Source organism: Procambarus clarkii, chromosome 1 (assembly GCF_040958095.1).
Source record: "Procambarus clarkii isolate CNS0578487 chromosome 1, FALCON_Pclarkii_2.0, whole genome shotgun sequence".
Classification (NCBI taxonomy): Eukaryota; Metazoa; Arthropoda; class Malacostraca; order Decapoda; family Cambaridae; genus Procambarus; species Procambarus clarkii.
In genome coordinates this window covers 8,988,073-9,004,746 of record NC_091150.1, presented here as the reverse complement: position 1 = coordinate 9,004,746, position 16,674 = coordinate 8,988,073, and the positions used below count along the sequence as shown (strand labels likewise).

At 43.9% G+C, this 16,674-nt stretch overlaps 1 protein-coding gene across 1 annotated transcript; it reads right to left on the bottom strand.

The window, feature by feature from the left end:
- Positions 1-541: 541 nt before the first annotated feature.
- LOC138357389 (uncharacterized) lies at positions 542-1,729 on the bottom strand. The gene has a single exon (XM_069314176.1). The coding sequence runs from the start codon at positions 1,727-1,729 to the stop codon at positions 542-544; it is 1,188 nt and encodes a 395-aa protein (XP_069170277.1).
- Positions 1,730-16,674: the final 14,945 nt, after the last annotated feature.

Genomic DNA, 16,674 nt, shown 5'->3' with positions numbered 1-16,674 from the left:
CAATACGGAACTTTAACAACACGTCGTATAGCCTTTGTCTCAGGCTAGGGCCAGTTTGAAGGCAGTCATTTAACGAAACACTACTCTGCCTCGTCTTAGAGCTGCAAGTAAATACTATCCGCAGTGGGGTAGTAGCAGAATTTTTCAGTACAGGGTGGTGTGGCAGGTAGTGCCCTTCCTTTGGGTTATCATTAGTGACAACTTCGATAAATTTATCGAGTTGCTTCTGTAATATTTCTTGATACAACTTCAAGTTCTCAGGCTGTCTTTGTAACCGCAACACCTGTGATCTTAATTGGTTATGTACCATAAAATGGTTGACGTGTAGCTGAGGGTGATTCAGCTTCCATGGTAACCTGACCCAGTATCGATTATCTCTGTAGATAACTGAGTCCAGGTATTGTTTGTGAGTCCAGTCGTCATCTGGGCTAGGTTGTTAAGGGACAGTGCCAAGAGTTGCCAGGGCCCATAGTTTATGTACTGGGGGATCAAGCTCATCCTCGGACATGTCTCTGAATTGCAGTGGAGACTGTTCTCCTAGTCACGCAACCATTACTGGGTTGGCAAGTTGGCGGTCTACGGGTGCGGGTTGTTTCAGCCGTAATACTGGGCCTGTTAGCAAATAGCCACCTGCAGATGGTAACAAGCTCATTCCTTGTTTTCCTTCCTTTCCTTTGATAAACTTATGGTAGACATCTAATCCCATAAGGATTCCAATATTGGAAAGGTTGTCTGACGTGATTTTATCAGCCAAATGGATTCCCTTTTCTTTCAGGAATTTGGCTGTTGTCACTAGACCATATACATACAGGTCTGTTGGGAATCTATCTACTACAAGAGCTTGTATCGTTCGGACATAACCTCCTAAACGTACTTTAGGTCGTACTACCTTGAGGACTCGGGCTCCTGTGTTAGTCAGGAATCCTGCTATGTCTATTCGTGTCTCTCTTACAGGTGTGAGTTTCAGGGCATCTACCAACTCCTTTGAGATAAAAGTCATTTGGGATCCTTGGTCAAATAATCCACATACGGTGGCTTTGGACTCTCCATTTTTAATGATCAATTGAGCAGTGAGTAGAGCTGATTTATGATCAGACCTTGTTGAGAAGACACTTATGCCAAGTAACACAGTACAAAGCTGTTCTGATGTGGTAGTTCCTTCCTCCTTCTGTGGTTTGGCAGACTTTGTACTTGAGTCCCCACAAAGTGCTGTATGGTGTTGACCCTTATGGTACCTATTACAGGTGCGTATTTGAGTTGTACAGGTGTCGGGATTATGTGCCCTTATAAACTTGGTACATTTACGTAACTCCTTGAGTCGTTTTATACGTGTAGCACGATCGGGGTAAACTTTGCAAAAGTATATGACATGTGGTTGTTCACAGAACACACATGGTTTCCAGACGTTAACAGCATCTTGGGGAGTCACCGATTTGGGTGACGCATTAACTGTAGGTTTGGAGGGACCAACTGCATATGTGCCTACACTGCTTTGCTTCCACTTTGGGGAGGGGGAAGTTGTTTTAGATTTGTTTGGAATACTGTTTGTACTCTGTTGTCTACTATTAGTGGTAGACAAAGGTTTAGATGTCACTTTTCCATCTGGGTTATCTCTTTGTCTTTCTATGATGGAACGCAAACCTTCGCTTATCTCCTTTACACTCAGAGAAGATTTGTTATATAAGACAAACAACTTATCCAGTACGTCACTGGGTAATTTGCGTTTCATATGGACTTGGATTATCTAGTCGGATTCGTCCAAGTTGACCTTGTTCTTAAGTGCTTTGAGCAAGGACTCAAGCTCCAATCTAAAGGATTGGAGTGAGTCAGCTGTACTATTTGGAGGGTTAATATCCAACAGCTTCTGGGTTAGAAGTCTGCTAGTCCTTTCTGGCTTAGCATAATTATCCTTAAGAAGCTGTAGGGCATTGTCTTAACCGTCATCAGTGAATGTCAGATCACAGACCAACTGTAACGCTTCATTCTTTAAGACACCCTGTAAATATGTAAATTTTGTCGTCTTTGCAGGCATTAACAATAGAATCCACAGAATCAACAAATTTGTTCCAGAAGTTGTCCCAACTCTCGTCCTTTGTACCAGAGAAAGTTGAGAGACTGAGTGATGGAAATTTGACTTCTGGTTGTGTCTAGTTTTGGGAATCTGTGGCTGCAATATTTGTATTGGCCTTATGTGTGGTTATTAAATCGTCAAAGTGTTGTTACTTTGCATGCATTTCATTTTCGTAATCTGCATTTTCTTGTATTACATCATCCATTGCCTCTTCATTGATATTAGGGGTTGCGAGGATATCCTGATATTTCAGGATTTTTTTGAGCACATGTTGGTATTTGGTCTGTGCATCCTTATAATAGCCTTCCAGTTCTTCGTAATTAACTGGAGTTTGATTACTTAAATCCTCACAATGTTTGATCTGTCGGGTTAAGTGGCCCTTCATGCCAGTGAGGGTCGCTTTTACATTTTTGGCAGTAGACATCATGGCAGTATTTGCTAGCCTTGTTGGACTGTTTCTGGTACTTGAATTAATAGAGCCACTAGTTTCCGAAATGGAGCTGCTTATCTTAAAAAAAACCTACTATATAATCATACACACTATAATTTGAGTGGTAAGCCTGCATCAATGCTGGAATTTCCTCAAGTTAACCCTTCTTTATCACTCTTGGTTGGTACAGAGACACAGATTAACACTCAAAGGTGAAATGATTATAGTTAAATTATTACTATAGTTAAGGTAATATTATGTAGACAACACAACTCGGGTTGTCATGAATACTGCATAAAAGTATGTGCTTGCTAGGTTGTAATATATGTTCAACTCTAGACAAGTGTAAAATGCTTAGCCTTACACCAGGTTAGCACAATAAATTAGACTAGGTTGCTGTACAACACCAGCCTAAAATGTCCTACCCTTGTACAAGAATTAGTTGTAAACAAAATTAGTCTGTTTTCCATCTTATTGAGGTCTGTGATTTTCTTATCAAGGATCTCCTCAATGGCGTTAGACCCTAGGGGGGTTCCAAGGAGGGTGCTGTTCTCGGCCCTAATGACATGGGCTTCAGGCAAGGCAGACCTTATTTTAGCTACGATGTCTGGGTTGGAGGAGACAACTTCACACTTGGAAGGGTTCAGGAAGAAACCCAGGGTTACTTCTTGCTCCCTTATTTTCCTGATATCTTCCAAGAGGTAGTCTATGGTGCCAGCTATAGTGCCATCATCCAAAAACCAGACATTGAACTCAATAGACAAAGCTTTCAGTGATTTCATTTAAGATTAAGCAGAAAAGAAGGGGAGTGTCATGGGGTCGTGTGTTGTGACGGTGTCCCACCCCTATATTTCTTTCTTCCCAGCTTAGAAGAGTCATATCTCCATAGCCTAAGTATTCTCTGATGTTCAGGGATTATTTTTATATGTGGGAAAGCGTGGAGCGTGATTAAGCTGGCTGTAAAATGGCCATCTAAGTTTGATAATGCAAGGGGCTTACGCCTTTTGGAGGCACAAGACAGTGCCGAGCCATCATGTTTCCCGCCAGTAGATTTAGGCTACGCTTCGATTCTACAGACAGTCTGAGAAGCCATCCAACTTCCGTGGAGTGCTCAGAAGCAAGGACGGGCCGGATTAGAGAGCCAAGAGCTCTATCAAGAGTCTGCAGCAGAGGGAACGTTGGGCTGGTGACGTCTGGGACGCCCAGGGGACCAGTATTCCACATCAAGGGAAAAGCTACAGCCGGGCCAAATCTACTGGCAGTGAGGGGAGGGAAAGCTGTGCTGGACTGCGAGGTGTCGGCAGTGCCAGGAAGAGTGGAGGACGATGACGGAGGTACCTGTCTCCAGTACCCCAGACAAGAGGAGGATTAAGGAAGTACCTGTTGTGAGTGAGAGCACGGCGAAGACACGTTACCACGAGGACGACGGAGGAACCTGGGTGTGTGGGAACTGTTCCTTAGGAGACCAGAAGCCAGGACTAGGAACCTCAACATCCCTCAACAGAGGACGAGTCAGCTTCGTGGTTGGAGTGCAATAAGCTAGATAATTGTCCCTCCCTTTATCCCTTTTGATCTAGGTGAACTAGAATATTTTATATGTTGTGAACATTTCTACTTATCATTTTATTGTCTAAGTGACAGAATATTAGCACTTTGGCATGCCCCGCGCGCCACACCTCAACTGTGCGATTTGGGTCCCAGCGTTTCATGGGAGCGCACGTTAATTCTGAATAGTGTATACTCTCTTCAACTTTGTCACCTTAATTCTCATCCTACGAGATTAAATTTGGTATCATTATGTTCGCAATAGCATTCTCTACAGCACTAAATGCATATAAACTCCAAAAGCCCGGCTAATTACCCGCAGCAAACAAAGAAAGTGCGAACGAGTTACCCAGGAGCGCGCAAAAGCGATAAAATGTGTTCATTCTTTTCACTCTGGTCACCTCAATTTTCGTTCTAGGTCTTTCATTTTGTATCAATGGGTTCGCAATAGAAGTCTCTAGAGGAACATTTGCATATAAAATAAAAAACCTGGTCACGCTCCACCCGCCGACGAGTTGAAGATGGGCCACGTGTTAACCGCGAGTGAGTGCCCAGACGCCTTCCAGCTACACTCCCAATTCCTGCCCACAAATGTTTCGTATTTAGTATTTTAGTATATGTAGTATTATAGTTTAGTATTTTTTGTGTAGTAGTTGTACATCACATAAGCATTGTAGATAGCCATTTGCACAAAATAGATGGTCATTTTCTTCATCCATTTGTAAGTTTTCCTTATGAAGTGATAATATTTGATCATTTGGTCAAAGTGATCAACACCTTTCTTGTTTGTATTGTAGTCACAGATTGCATTCGGCTTGTTGACACTTACCAAACAGTCCCCCAAAAATCGGATAAAAACCTGATTTTTGGCAATTATTTTAGTGGATGACGCAATGCTGCGTCATGCCCGGGTGAAAGTGTTAGGCTAGGAGCCAAGAGCTCATTTAAGCATGAGTTGGTGTGTGTATTAAGGCGTTAAGCATTATTAATGCAAAGCATTAAGGCGGTGATGTTAGTGATTTTGGAAGTGGTACCTGGTGTGCAAAGAGCCAGCAACGAACTCTGAAACGCCCAGCTGATCGCATTGCTGGAGGCGTAGGAAAGTCACAACGTTTCTGATTGCTGGAGCTGTCAGCTGATCGTGCTGCCAGAGGCACGAGGTGTTCCCCCGCGCTCGAGGAGTAGACCAAGTCAGCTGACCATTTTGCCAAAGACGTGTCATTGAGAAGTGTTGCCAACAGCGAACGATATCCGCCTTTTGACATTTCTTTATACAATTTATATGTGTATATATGCTTTTGCTTTAGTAAACTTTTAAACTAACTGATGAGTTTGCGTGAGCCTCCATTCTCTCTCTCTCTCTCTCTCTCTCTCTCTCTCTCTCTATATATATATATATATATATATATATATATATATATATATATATATATATATATATATATATATATATATATATATATGTCGTACCTAGTAGCCAGAACGCACTTCTCAGCCTACTATGCAAGGCCCGATTTGCCTAATAAGCCAAGTTTTCCTGAATTAATATATTTTCTCTATTTTTTTTCTTATAAAATGATAAAGCTACCCATTTCATTATGTATGAGGTAATTTTTTTTCATTAGAGTTAAAATTAACGTAGATATATGACCGAACCTAACCAACCCTCCCTAACCTAACCTAACCTATCTTTATAGGTTAGGTTAGGTAGCTGAAAAAGTTAGGTTAGGTTAGGTTAGGTAGGTTAGGTAGTCGAAAAAACATTAATTCATGAAAACTTGGCTTATTAGGCAAATCGGGCCTTGCATAGTAGGCTGAGAAGTGCGTTCTGGCTACTAGGTACGACATATATATATATATATATATATATATATATATATATATATATATATATATATATATATAAATATATATATATATATTGTCGGGGTTCACCATTCACCATAAGAGGGTGAGCAACAGATACAAAATATCCTCTCAACGGTTGCACTATTAGCGATAACCGTTACTCACCGTAGCCCTGCGGGTCTTCACTCCATCTTCGTGGCACCACTGAACGCCAGGAGAGTACCCCAGTCGATCCCCAACCGGCCTTAGTAGTTAGAGATGAGTGGAGACACAGTTTGCTCTTTCAACTGTGTGCCCGCCCCGACAAGAGCTCGATTACTATCTGAAAGGTCGCCAACTGGTGTTTCCTGTGTCCAGTAACACGACAGTGTTATTGTGGAATTGTGGTAACAGTGGCAAGAGCACACTAAATAAATCTGATATCAGGCAGGTATGTATCTCTATCACCTTTTCAGTGGTTAGGTAGCAGCAAGAATTATGGAGGGGTAATACAAATGAGAAAGAATTTTGTATTTTACTTAAAACTCAAGATATCATATTCATGTCAACAGGCAAGAAAGTACAATGCAGAAGTCGCTCGCTCTTCATAAATAATTTGGGGCACACCTATATGGCAATACACTCCCCCTTCGCGTCAAATGTCAAAATCAGCTGAGCGACTCTCACCTCGCAAATGTTCGTTTATTTGTTTGTGTGGCGTGAGGCGCCGGTTTCTTTAAATTCTCAAGAATCACTGTATTGACACACAACACGATTACTGCTATAATGGCAATAGAACGCAATTGAATCACTGCATTGGTCTTGAGCTCACTATTTCCTTCCAATGGCAATTAACACAGTAGCTCACAGTAAGGCATTGAACACCGTAATTTCACGGTAATGATAATAAATGTAATCAGACACTGCACTGTCCTTCAACACCGTAATTCACTTAAATGGCAATGACATAGAAAACTATACACATGAAAGTTATTCAACACACAAGCATATATATATGGATCAATTCATCAAATCAATAAGAGTATGATAAATACTGGGCACACAGCCTAACACCAATAACTGGTTCAATTTATATATATATATATTCTCTGGCATAAGTTATACCATAAATGTCACATGAAAGAATTCATCAACTAACATAGCAAACTCTTCAATAATAATACGGGTGCATTCACACACCACAAAATATATCCTGTGAGAGCTTTCTACAGCCCCACTTCTCACAACTGTGACATTGGTGAGCCTTGCTCACGACATACAAAATACTCATGCTAAGTAATATAGCTGACTAAAGGGGAATTAGGAGGGAAACTGAAACACCTACTTCCACCTCGCTGTGCGGACTAGCCCTCCGATGAGAGTTGAATTGTAGCTCCTGGTACCGGCTCTCGCCTCGGTGTAGGGAACGCCCCCACACACACAATGATGCGTATTCCAGGAACTCAACCAACGTCCCAAAATAAACGCATCGTCTCCGTGCCTTTCCACTGCAGGTCCGTACTCCTCCACGACTTCTTGTAGGGTTGGAGTCGGTCTCCTGGCCGTCGACTTCCTTCTCAACTACGGCTGCCCGCCTACGTCTCGGCTGCAGTCGTCCTGATTCCCAATTAGTTTTCCTCTTCCCACTGGTTCCCGGTGACTCGGTCCAGCCAATACGTCGTCACAAAAACGGGTGATCTGTCTCAGACGTCACATATGTCACTGCACAGGCCTCGTTTCTTCTTGCATAGTACCTGTCCCCAGGAGCACTTCCTGCTCAATATTCCGTCGATTCCCTCTCTGGCTCAACACATGAACGAAGGAAGACTTCACAGGGTACTTGCAAACTTCGGGTGACGCGTTAGATCCTTGGGAAGCGTGATATTACTGTCAAACTGACAGGACCATCGTTTACACATCCAACCTAGTTGACGTGTTGGTCAAACTGGTTCTCTCACTGTGGAATGGCCCAGCCACTACGCCGTCTCCTAACCGGGTGAACTCCCACAGACGTCACATACGTCACTGCACAGAGCACTTCTTGCAACGCACCTGTCCCAGAGCACTTGTTGCTCAATATTCCGTCAATTTCTTTTTCTGGTCCAACACATGAACGAAGGAAGACCTCACAGAGTGCGTGCAGACTACAGGAGACGCATACATCCACCGGAGCTTGGGTAAACTGTCACACTTACAGAATGCCTGGTCGCACATCCTACCTCCCTGACGTGCCGTGTTCGACTGGTAGCGCTACAGTGGCGCGATCTCTGGACCCTCCTGCTCTCGTGACGTCATACCCTCCAGAGGCGGTTTTCATTGGCTCCTTGCGCCACGTCACTGTCAGTGACCAATCTGGTGTCATTGACATCACACAGTTTTGGCGGGAGAACGGAGGGTGAGGCGCCATATTGGCGTCCTAAATGGCCTAAACAACAGGCCAAAACTTCTTTCTTTTGCGAATTTCTCGCAAACGCGTGGATACTCCACGCTCCCCCACATATCAAATTGTAGCCCTTAACGTAGAGAACGCTCGGGGAAAGTGGATATGACTCTTACAGCTGGCATGGGAGAAATATAAGGGGGGTGGGGAAAACTGTCACAATATATATATATATATATATATATATATATATATATATATATATATATATATATATATATATATATATATATATATATATATATATATATATATATATATATATATATATATATATATATATATATATATATATATATATATATATATATATAATGCACAGACTACCCTATTCCAGTAGCTGAAGTGTATAACTTTTTAGACACTCAACCCACCAGGAGACTCGAACACTGGCCAACAAGGTGGCAGTTGCATGCTGTATCCACTACACTATACTTTAAAGCCATTAAGAGAGGTAGGAATTCTGGGGTATTTAACCAACCAGAACCCCAATCCTCTCCCAGGCAATGAGATAGTGTGGGACCTCGGATGCTCTTTCATCGGTTCCTGTTATATGGGAAAACTCAGTGCCAAATGCTTAATGCACAGACTACCCTATTCCAGTAGCTGAAGTGTATAACTTTTTAGACACTCAACCCACCAGGAGACTCGAACACTGGCCAACAAGGTGGCAGTTGCATGCTGTATCCACTACACTATACTTCAAAGCCATTAAGAGAGGTAGGAATTCTGGGGTATTTAACCAACCAGAACCCCAATCCTCTCCCAGGCAATGAGATAGTGTGGGACCTCGGATGTTCTTTCATCGGTTCCTGTTATATGGGAAAACTCAGTGCCAAATGCTTAATGCACAGACTACCCTATTCCAGTAGCTGAAGTGTATAACTTTTTAGACACTCAACCCACCAGGAGACTCGAACACTGGCCAACAAGGTGGCAGTTGCATGCTGTATCCACTACACTATACTTCAAAGCCATTAAGAGAGGTAGGAATTCTGGGGTATTTAACCAACCAGAACCCCAATCCTCTCCCAGGCAATGAGATAGTGTGGGACCTCGGATGCTCTTTCATCGGTTCCTGTTATATGGGAAAACTCAGTGCCAAATGCTTAATGCACAGACTACCCTATTCCAGTAGCTGAAGTGTATAACTTTTTAGACACTCAACCCACCAGGAGACTCACACTATCTCATTGCCTGGGAGAGGATTGGGGTTCTGGTTGGTTAAATACCCCAGAATTCCTACCTCTCTTAATGGCTTTGAAGTATAGTGTAGTGGATACAGCATGCAACTGCCACCTTGTTGGCCAGTGTTCGAGACTCCTGGTGGGTTGAGTGTCTAAAAAGTTATACACTTCAGCTACTGGAATAGGGTAGTCTGTGCATTAAGCATTTGGCACTGAGTTTTCCCATATAACAGGAACCGATGAAAGAGCATCCGAGGTCCCACACTATCTCATTGCCTGGGAGAGGATTGGGGTTCTGGTTGATTAAATACCCCAGAATTCCTACCTCTCTTAATGGCTTTGAAGTATAGTGTAGTGGATACAGCATGCAACTGCCACCTTGTTGGCCAGTGTTCGAGTCTCCTGGTGGGTTGAGTGTCTGAAAAGTTATACACTTCAGCTACTGGAATAGGGTAGTCTGTGCATTAAGCATTTGGCACTGAGTTTTCCCATATAACAGGAACCGATGAAAGAGCATCCGAGGTCCCACACTATCTCATTGCCTGGGAGAGGATTGGGGTTCTGGTTGGTTAAATACCCCAGAATTCCTACCTCTCTTAATGGCTTTGAAGTATAGTGTAGTGGATACAGCATGCAACTGCCACCTTGTTGGCCAGTGTTCGAGTCTCCTGGTGGGTTGAGTGTCTAAAAAGTTATACACTTCAGCTACTGGAATAGGGTAGTCTGTGCATTAAGCATTTGGCACTGAGTTTTCCCATATAACAGGAACCGATGAAAGAGCATCCGAGGTCCCACACTATCTCATTGCCTGGGAGAGGATTGGGGTTCTGGTTGGTTAAATACCCCAGAATTCCTACCTCTCTTAATGGCTTTGAAGTATAGTGTAGTGGATACAGCATGCAACTGCCACCTTGTTGGCCAGTGTTCGAGTCTCCTGGTGGGTTGAGTGTCTAAAAAGTTATACACTTCAGCTACTGGAATAGGGTAGTCTGTGCATTAAGCATTTGGCACTGAGTTTTCCCATATAACAGGAACCGATGAAAGAGCATCCGAGGTCCCACACTATCTCATTGCCTGGGAGAGGATTGGGGTTCTGGTTGGTTAAATACCCCAGAATTCCTACCTCTCTTAATGGCTTTGAAGTATAGTGTAGTGGATACAGCATGCAACTGCCACCTTGTTGGCCAGTGTTCGAGTCTCCTGGTGGGTTGAGTGTTGTCACGTGGGGGTGGGCGGTCCGGGGCTCTGCTAACACTTAACTGCTAGGGGCTCAAAAGGCCCAAATACTCAGCCCCTCCGACTCCCGGGATTCACCGGAGTCTCCTTGGTCACACAAGATAAGACCAACAATGCCCACCTCCGCAGGTCTTTGCTTCCACCACAAAGGGGGTGCCACTGATTCACCCTGGAAGCCCTTCAGTCAAACACGGGGAAACTGCTGTTAACAGTTCCGGCCTAGACCCGTGGGGGAGTGAAGGAAGACTCAGGCTTACCTTATAACCATAACCTCCCTGAGCCTTGCCTGCCAGACAAAAAAAAGGTTGCAGGAACTCCTTTCCCGCCTGTCTTCTCTATCTTCCTCTTAGCAAGGTCGCCAGCTGGGTTATTATATCTGCACCCCAGCAATGCAGTTCAGTGGGTGTATCATATATTGTTTGTAGCCAGAAATGTATGCTCATAGAGAAATATCACAAATGGAGGCACACTCAAACACAGTAATAAAATGTGTGGATTTACTGATGCAAATTACATGAACACACACACACACAATCACAAGTAATACATGAATATGGAATATGGATAATGAGTCTGGAGATCGTCAGCCTCTTCTTCCACGACCTCCAACACTCCTTCAACTGGGCAGGAAGACAGGAGTCTCACACTCTCACAGGAGGGCCTCTTCACCACGTCGGCACCTCTTCTTCACTGTCCGGCCATCCATACACACTGTCCTCTCTGACAGTCCTGGACACAAGCTGCTTTGCAGCCTACTCTACTATTAAAGTAATAAAGTCTTGCTGCCACATACACAAGTAAATATTGTGGCCTAACTAGCCTACTCATACAAGGGGTAATGGGAGGGAAAAATGATCTACCTTACACTCCTGGCTCACGACGCCTGTCCCTCGATGGTGTGAGGTTCCCACGCTTCCTTGGGTCGATCCTCGACGATCCAGGACGTTCCACAGGTCCTCAGGTGTCGTGAAGCCTTCGCGTCGTCGCCGTTCCAATCCCTGAGATTCAGCTGCCCCAATCCTGGTTCATCGATGGGCGCTGAGCTAATCACTATTTCTCCCCACACTCGCCTCTCCCACAGGGCGTCGCTCCTTGTCCTAGGCACGGTGTCGTCCTTCCAAGATTCTCAGTGGATGTGCCCCCAGTCACAGCTAGGCTTGCTCGCCCACCTTCCAGACCTCAACGTCCAGCCAGCGGCGCCGCCCAGCGTCGTCGCCGACTATTTTCCAAGTTTGGCACTTCTCTGCTCACTGAACTTGGTTCCTCTTTTGCTTCCCAGAAGCGCAGGGTCTCCAATAACGGTGATGGGCTGCGCAGGCCAGCTCAATCCACTGAACAAGGCTTGCAGAGCCTCCAATCCTTGAGAGCAGACCGAGGCGCGTCCTGTCGCTTCCACGGTCAGTACAACTCTGACGTTGGCGCCGCCCGGGGCACTCGGTGACGTCATGGCGGGCCCTGATTTGTCGCCCGCTACCTACGTCGGCCAATCCGCGATCGGCTTGTCTCCCTTCCAAAAGGTCATATCTGCCGTAGGGGATACTGTTTCATTTTATAACAGGGCGCCAATTTTCCTTTATTTACAACTTATAATATAACCTCCTTCCATTAAATGGCAGCCGGTCTGGTCGCCACATATATCATTAGACTCCCTGAACCTCAGAGAATCAGTAGGGAGAGCTGATATGACTCTTTAAGCCGGCAAACGAAAGAAATAGGAGAGGGCACCGTAACAGTGTCTAAAAAGTTATACACTTCAGCTACTGGAATAGGGTAGTCTGTGCATTAAGCATTTGGCACTGAGTTTTCCCATATAACAGGAACCGATGAAAGAGCATCCGAGGTCCCACACTATCTCATTGCCTGGGAGAGGATTGGGGTTCTGGTTGGTTAAATACCCCAGAATTCCTACCTCTCTTAATGGCTTTGAAGTATAGTGTAGTGGATACAGCATGCAACTGCCACCTTGTTGGCCAGTGTTCGAGTCTCCTGGTGGGTTGAGTGTCTAAAAAGTTATATATATATATATCTATATATATATATATATATATATATATATATATATATATATATATATATATATATATATATATATATATATATATATATATATATATATATATATATATATATATATACATATATATATATATATATATATATATATATATATATATATATATATATATATATATATATATATATATATATATATATATATATATATATATGACAATGTCAGACCACGGAGGAAAAATGAAACAGGAAATTTCCTTAAGTACTTTCGTATATTAAATACATCTTCAGAAGGTCATTTTACAGATCGAGTGATGGGTATAAATAGGCAGGAAGGAGTGGTGAAGTAAGGTGAGGTACAATACTTGGACACTCCTTCCTGCCTATTTATACCCATCACTCGATCTGTAAAATGACCTTCTGAAGATGTATTTAATATACGAAAGTACTTAAGGAAATTTCCTGTTTCATTTTTCCTCCGTGGTCTGATATTGTCACATTCTTAATCACGTGTTTATTTTCGTGATATACATATATATATATATATATATATATATATATATATATATATATATATATATATATATATATATATATATATATATATATATATATATATATATATATATATATATATATATATATATAAATATATATGTCGTACCTAGTAGCCAGAACGCACTTCTCAGCCTACTGTGCAAGGCCCGATTTGCTTAATAAGCCAAGATTTCCTGAATTAATATATTTTCTCTATTTTTTCTTATGAAATGATAAAGCTACCCATTTCATTATGTATGAGGTCAATTTTTTTTATTGGAATTAAAATTAACGTAGATATATGACCGAACCTAACCAACCCTACCTAACCTAACCTAACCTATCTTAAATGGTTAGGTTAGGTTAGGTAGCCAAAAAAGTTAGGTTAGGTAAGGTTAGGTAGGTTAGGTGTCGAAAAAACATTAATTCATGAAAACTTGGCATATTAGGCAAATCGGGCCTTGCATAGTAGGCTGAGAAGTGCGCTCTGGCTACTAGGTACGACATACATATGTATATATATATATATATATATATATATATATATATATATATATATATATGTTACGGACCCTGATCCAGCGTCCAATCTCGAAACAGTGACGGCCGCGCCATCTGTGGGTCAGCTCCCGAAACCCCCTCCAAACCGACGACGTGTACTAGCTACGAGGGCCAGTTTCCAGCCCCATTCAGCGCTCAACACCGCCGCCGCTGACCTCTGGTGAGGTGGTGCTCAGACTACAACGCCATCTATGGAGTGGATATGTCAGGCGTTTGTGTCTGAGCCTGTAAGTGTGGTGTTTTAGTGTCCCTGTTATTGATGACGTGTCTGCTTACAGAGCCGACCTGGGACCACTGTGATGGAAGTGGAGTCAGTCTACCCGAGGCAGCCAGTCTCCATACTGTGAAGTTTGCTGCAGCTGTTGTGACGTCGTCCCCCCGGAAGAACACTGTGGTGTGTTAGCCTGCCATTGGAGTGGCAGTGAAAGGATTTACCCGGGACCGACTGTTGGAGACGATCATCCACTGGGGTATTGAGGACAGGAGGGTGATTTGTGATATCACACGAGACTCCTGTCAAGGGCGTACCCCTTATATCGTTCGTGGAGTGGCCGTACCAGCCTTGGTGGCTCAGTACCTGCCAGCAGACCAGCTGGACGTGTGGTTGACGGCCTCCACGACGGTGCCCCCAGTGGACCTGCGTTTTGGCTGACCTGTGGCCCGGGTAGGCTCGGCATTCTCAGAGGACACGTCGTGAGGCCACGAAGAAAGCACCGCGGACTCAGCACCTAGCTTCTGGCTCCAGAGTCTTCAGAAGAAGACTAATTTGAGGATTAATCCCCTTGTATAGTGTTAATACCCTCCCCCTGTGCACTTTTTGCTTTTTATATATTTAATCGGTGATGGACATTATATAATATTAAGTTCTTAGCTTTCTTTCCCTACTCCCATTAAGTTACTTGCGTCACGGATCTCATCCCTTGATAGCCACTACTGGCTCGGGAACGGATACACATATCTTCCTCTAACAACATCAGAGTAAGGACCCCGTTGCGTCCCGAGAGGGCCGTAACATAATTGGCATCCCCAGCGGGATCCGTCCCCTTGTTAAGTATGTTTGACAGGGGTGGTGAAGTGGCGTAATCCCTGTAAATAATTCCCCCTGCGTGTGACGATTGTGACGTTATACGTCCTGTGCGGTGCTCAGAGTGACTAGTGCAATATTGACTAGTGCGGTGCTCAGTGATTCGGTGCAATATTGTAGAGCGAAGTGTTCGCTTGGACTCAGTGCAATATTGGGTAGTGTGGTGCCCGAAGTGATTACGTGCAATATTGGCAAGTGCAGTGTTTGGTGCGATAAAGTGCAATATTGGCGTAGAACAGTGCTCGGTGTGTTAAGTGCTAACGTGTAAGCAGTGTGTTAAGTGCAAAGTGTTCCATCTGTGACAATGGCAGACAAAGCTACCATCGATGATCTGGACGAGGTTCAGGCTTTTCTGAACAGAGGATTGTCTGGCCAGATTAAAATATCTGAGTAAACCAGAGCTTGTACTAGTGAGCGCCTACCTGGAGATAAAGATCCGTGCCAGTGATTCCCGTGTGGAGATCTTGTCCAAGGTACACCGGCACCTGAAGGCAGAAGAGAAACAGGAAGGCGAGACTCCTAGTACAAAGGAAAGTGCAGACATAGCTTCCACGGAAAAGGAAGATAAGGGCAGCGACGTTGACAGTGATGCAGGCGAGCTTAATATCAGCTTCCTAACAGTCAAGATGCGTGCCCTAGAGATCAATCGTGAAATAGAATGGAAGAAATTAGAAATGGAACGAGAGAGACAAGATAAAGAATTAGAGATGAGACGTTTAGAATTAGAAGAAAGGAAAGCAGAGAGAGAAAGAGACGAACGAGAAAAAGAGAGACGAGAAAGAGAAAGAGAAAGAGAAACGAGAAAAAGAAGAGCGAGAATGAGAAGAGAAACGAGAAAAAGAAGAGCGAGAAAGAGAAGAGAGACGAGAGAGGGAAGAACGAGAAAGAGAGAGAGAAGAACGAGACAGGCAAGAACGACAGGACAGAGGAAAAGGAGAGACAACATGAACTAGAAGTATTGCGGTTAGGTGGGCGGAGGCAAACGACGGACACCAGTGGTTTCGATCCGGTAAGAAACATCAAAATGGTCCCCAAATTCCATGAGAAGGAAGTGTCAAAGTTCTTTGCAGCCTTCGAGAAAGTCGCTGCCTCTTTGGAGTGGCCAAGGGAGAATTGGGCCATCATGATAGTCAGTCTTGACTGGGAAGGCCCAAATCGCCTACTCTACGTTATCCCTTGACGACTCCGGCGATTATGACAAGGTGAAGAAGGTCGTGCTCATGGCGTACCAATTGGTACCTGAGGCTTACAGGCAGAAGTTTAGAAACCTGAAGAAGACCTCAGAGCACACTTTTACCGAATTCGCCACGATCAAGGAGCGACTTTTCCAGGAATGGTGTGCCTCTCGGAAGGTGGAGACCAAGGAAGACCTCGAGCAGCTGATTCTGCTGGAGGACTTCAAGGATTGTTTGACTGGAGACCTGAAGACGTACCTAGAGGAACAGCAGGTAGAGACCTTGAGTGCAGCAGCCACAATGGCTGAGGAATACATCCTGACTCATAGGCCATCTGCTAGGTACGTCCCGAAGACCTATTCAAGATATCCAGCCAAACATAAACCGGAAGATAGAACTGCCCCTCGTAGTGCCGCCAAGTCAACCTCGGATAGTCCTCGGAGGTTTAGTCCGAAGAGGGATGTATTGTGTTGGACCTGTGGTAAGAGAGGACATATTGCTGCGAAGTGTCGTAGCAGTTCAGGTAATAATCCCCGTAGGGAAGTCATGCTGATGAACAGTATAGTAC

Bases quoted from the DNA above. Each gene is read 5' to 3' on its own strand.
- LOC138357389 (XM_069314176.1), bottom strand. From the start codon at position 1,729: ATGAAACGCAAATTACCCAGTGACGTACTGGATAAGTTGTTTGTCTTA.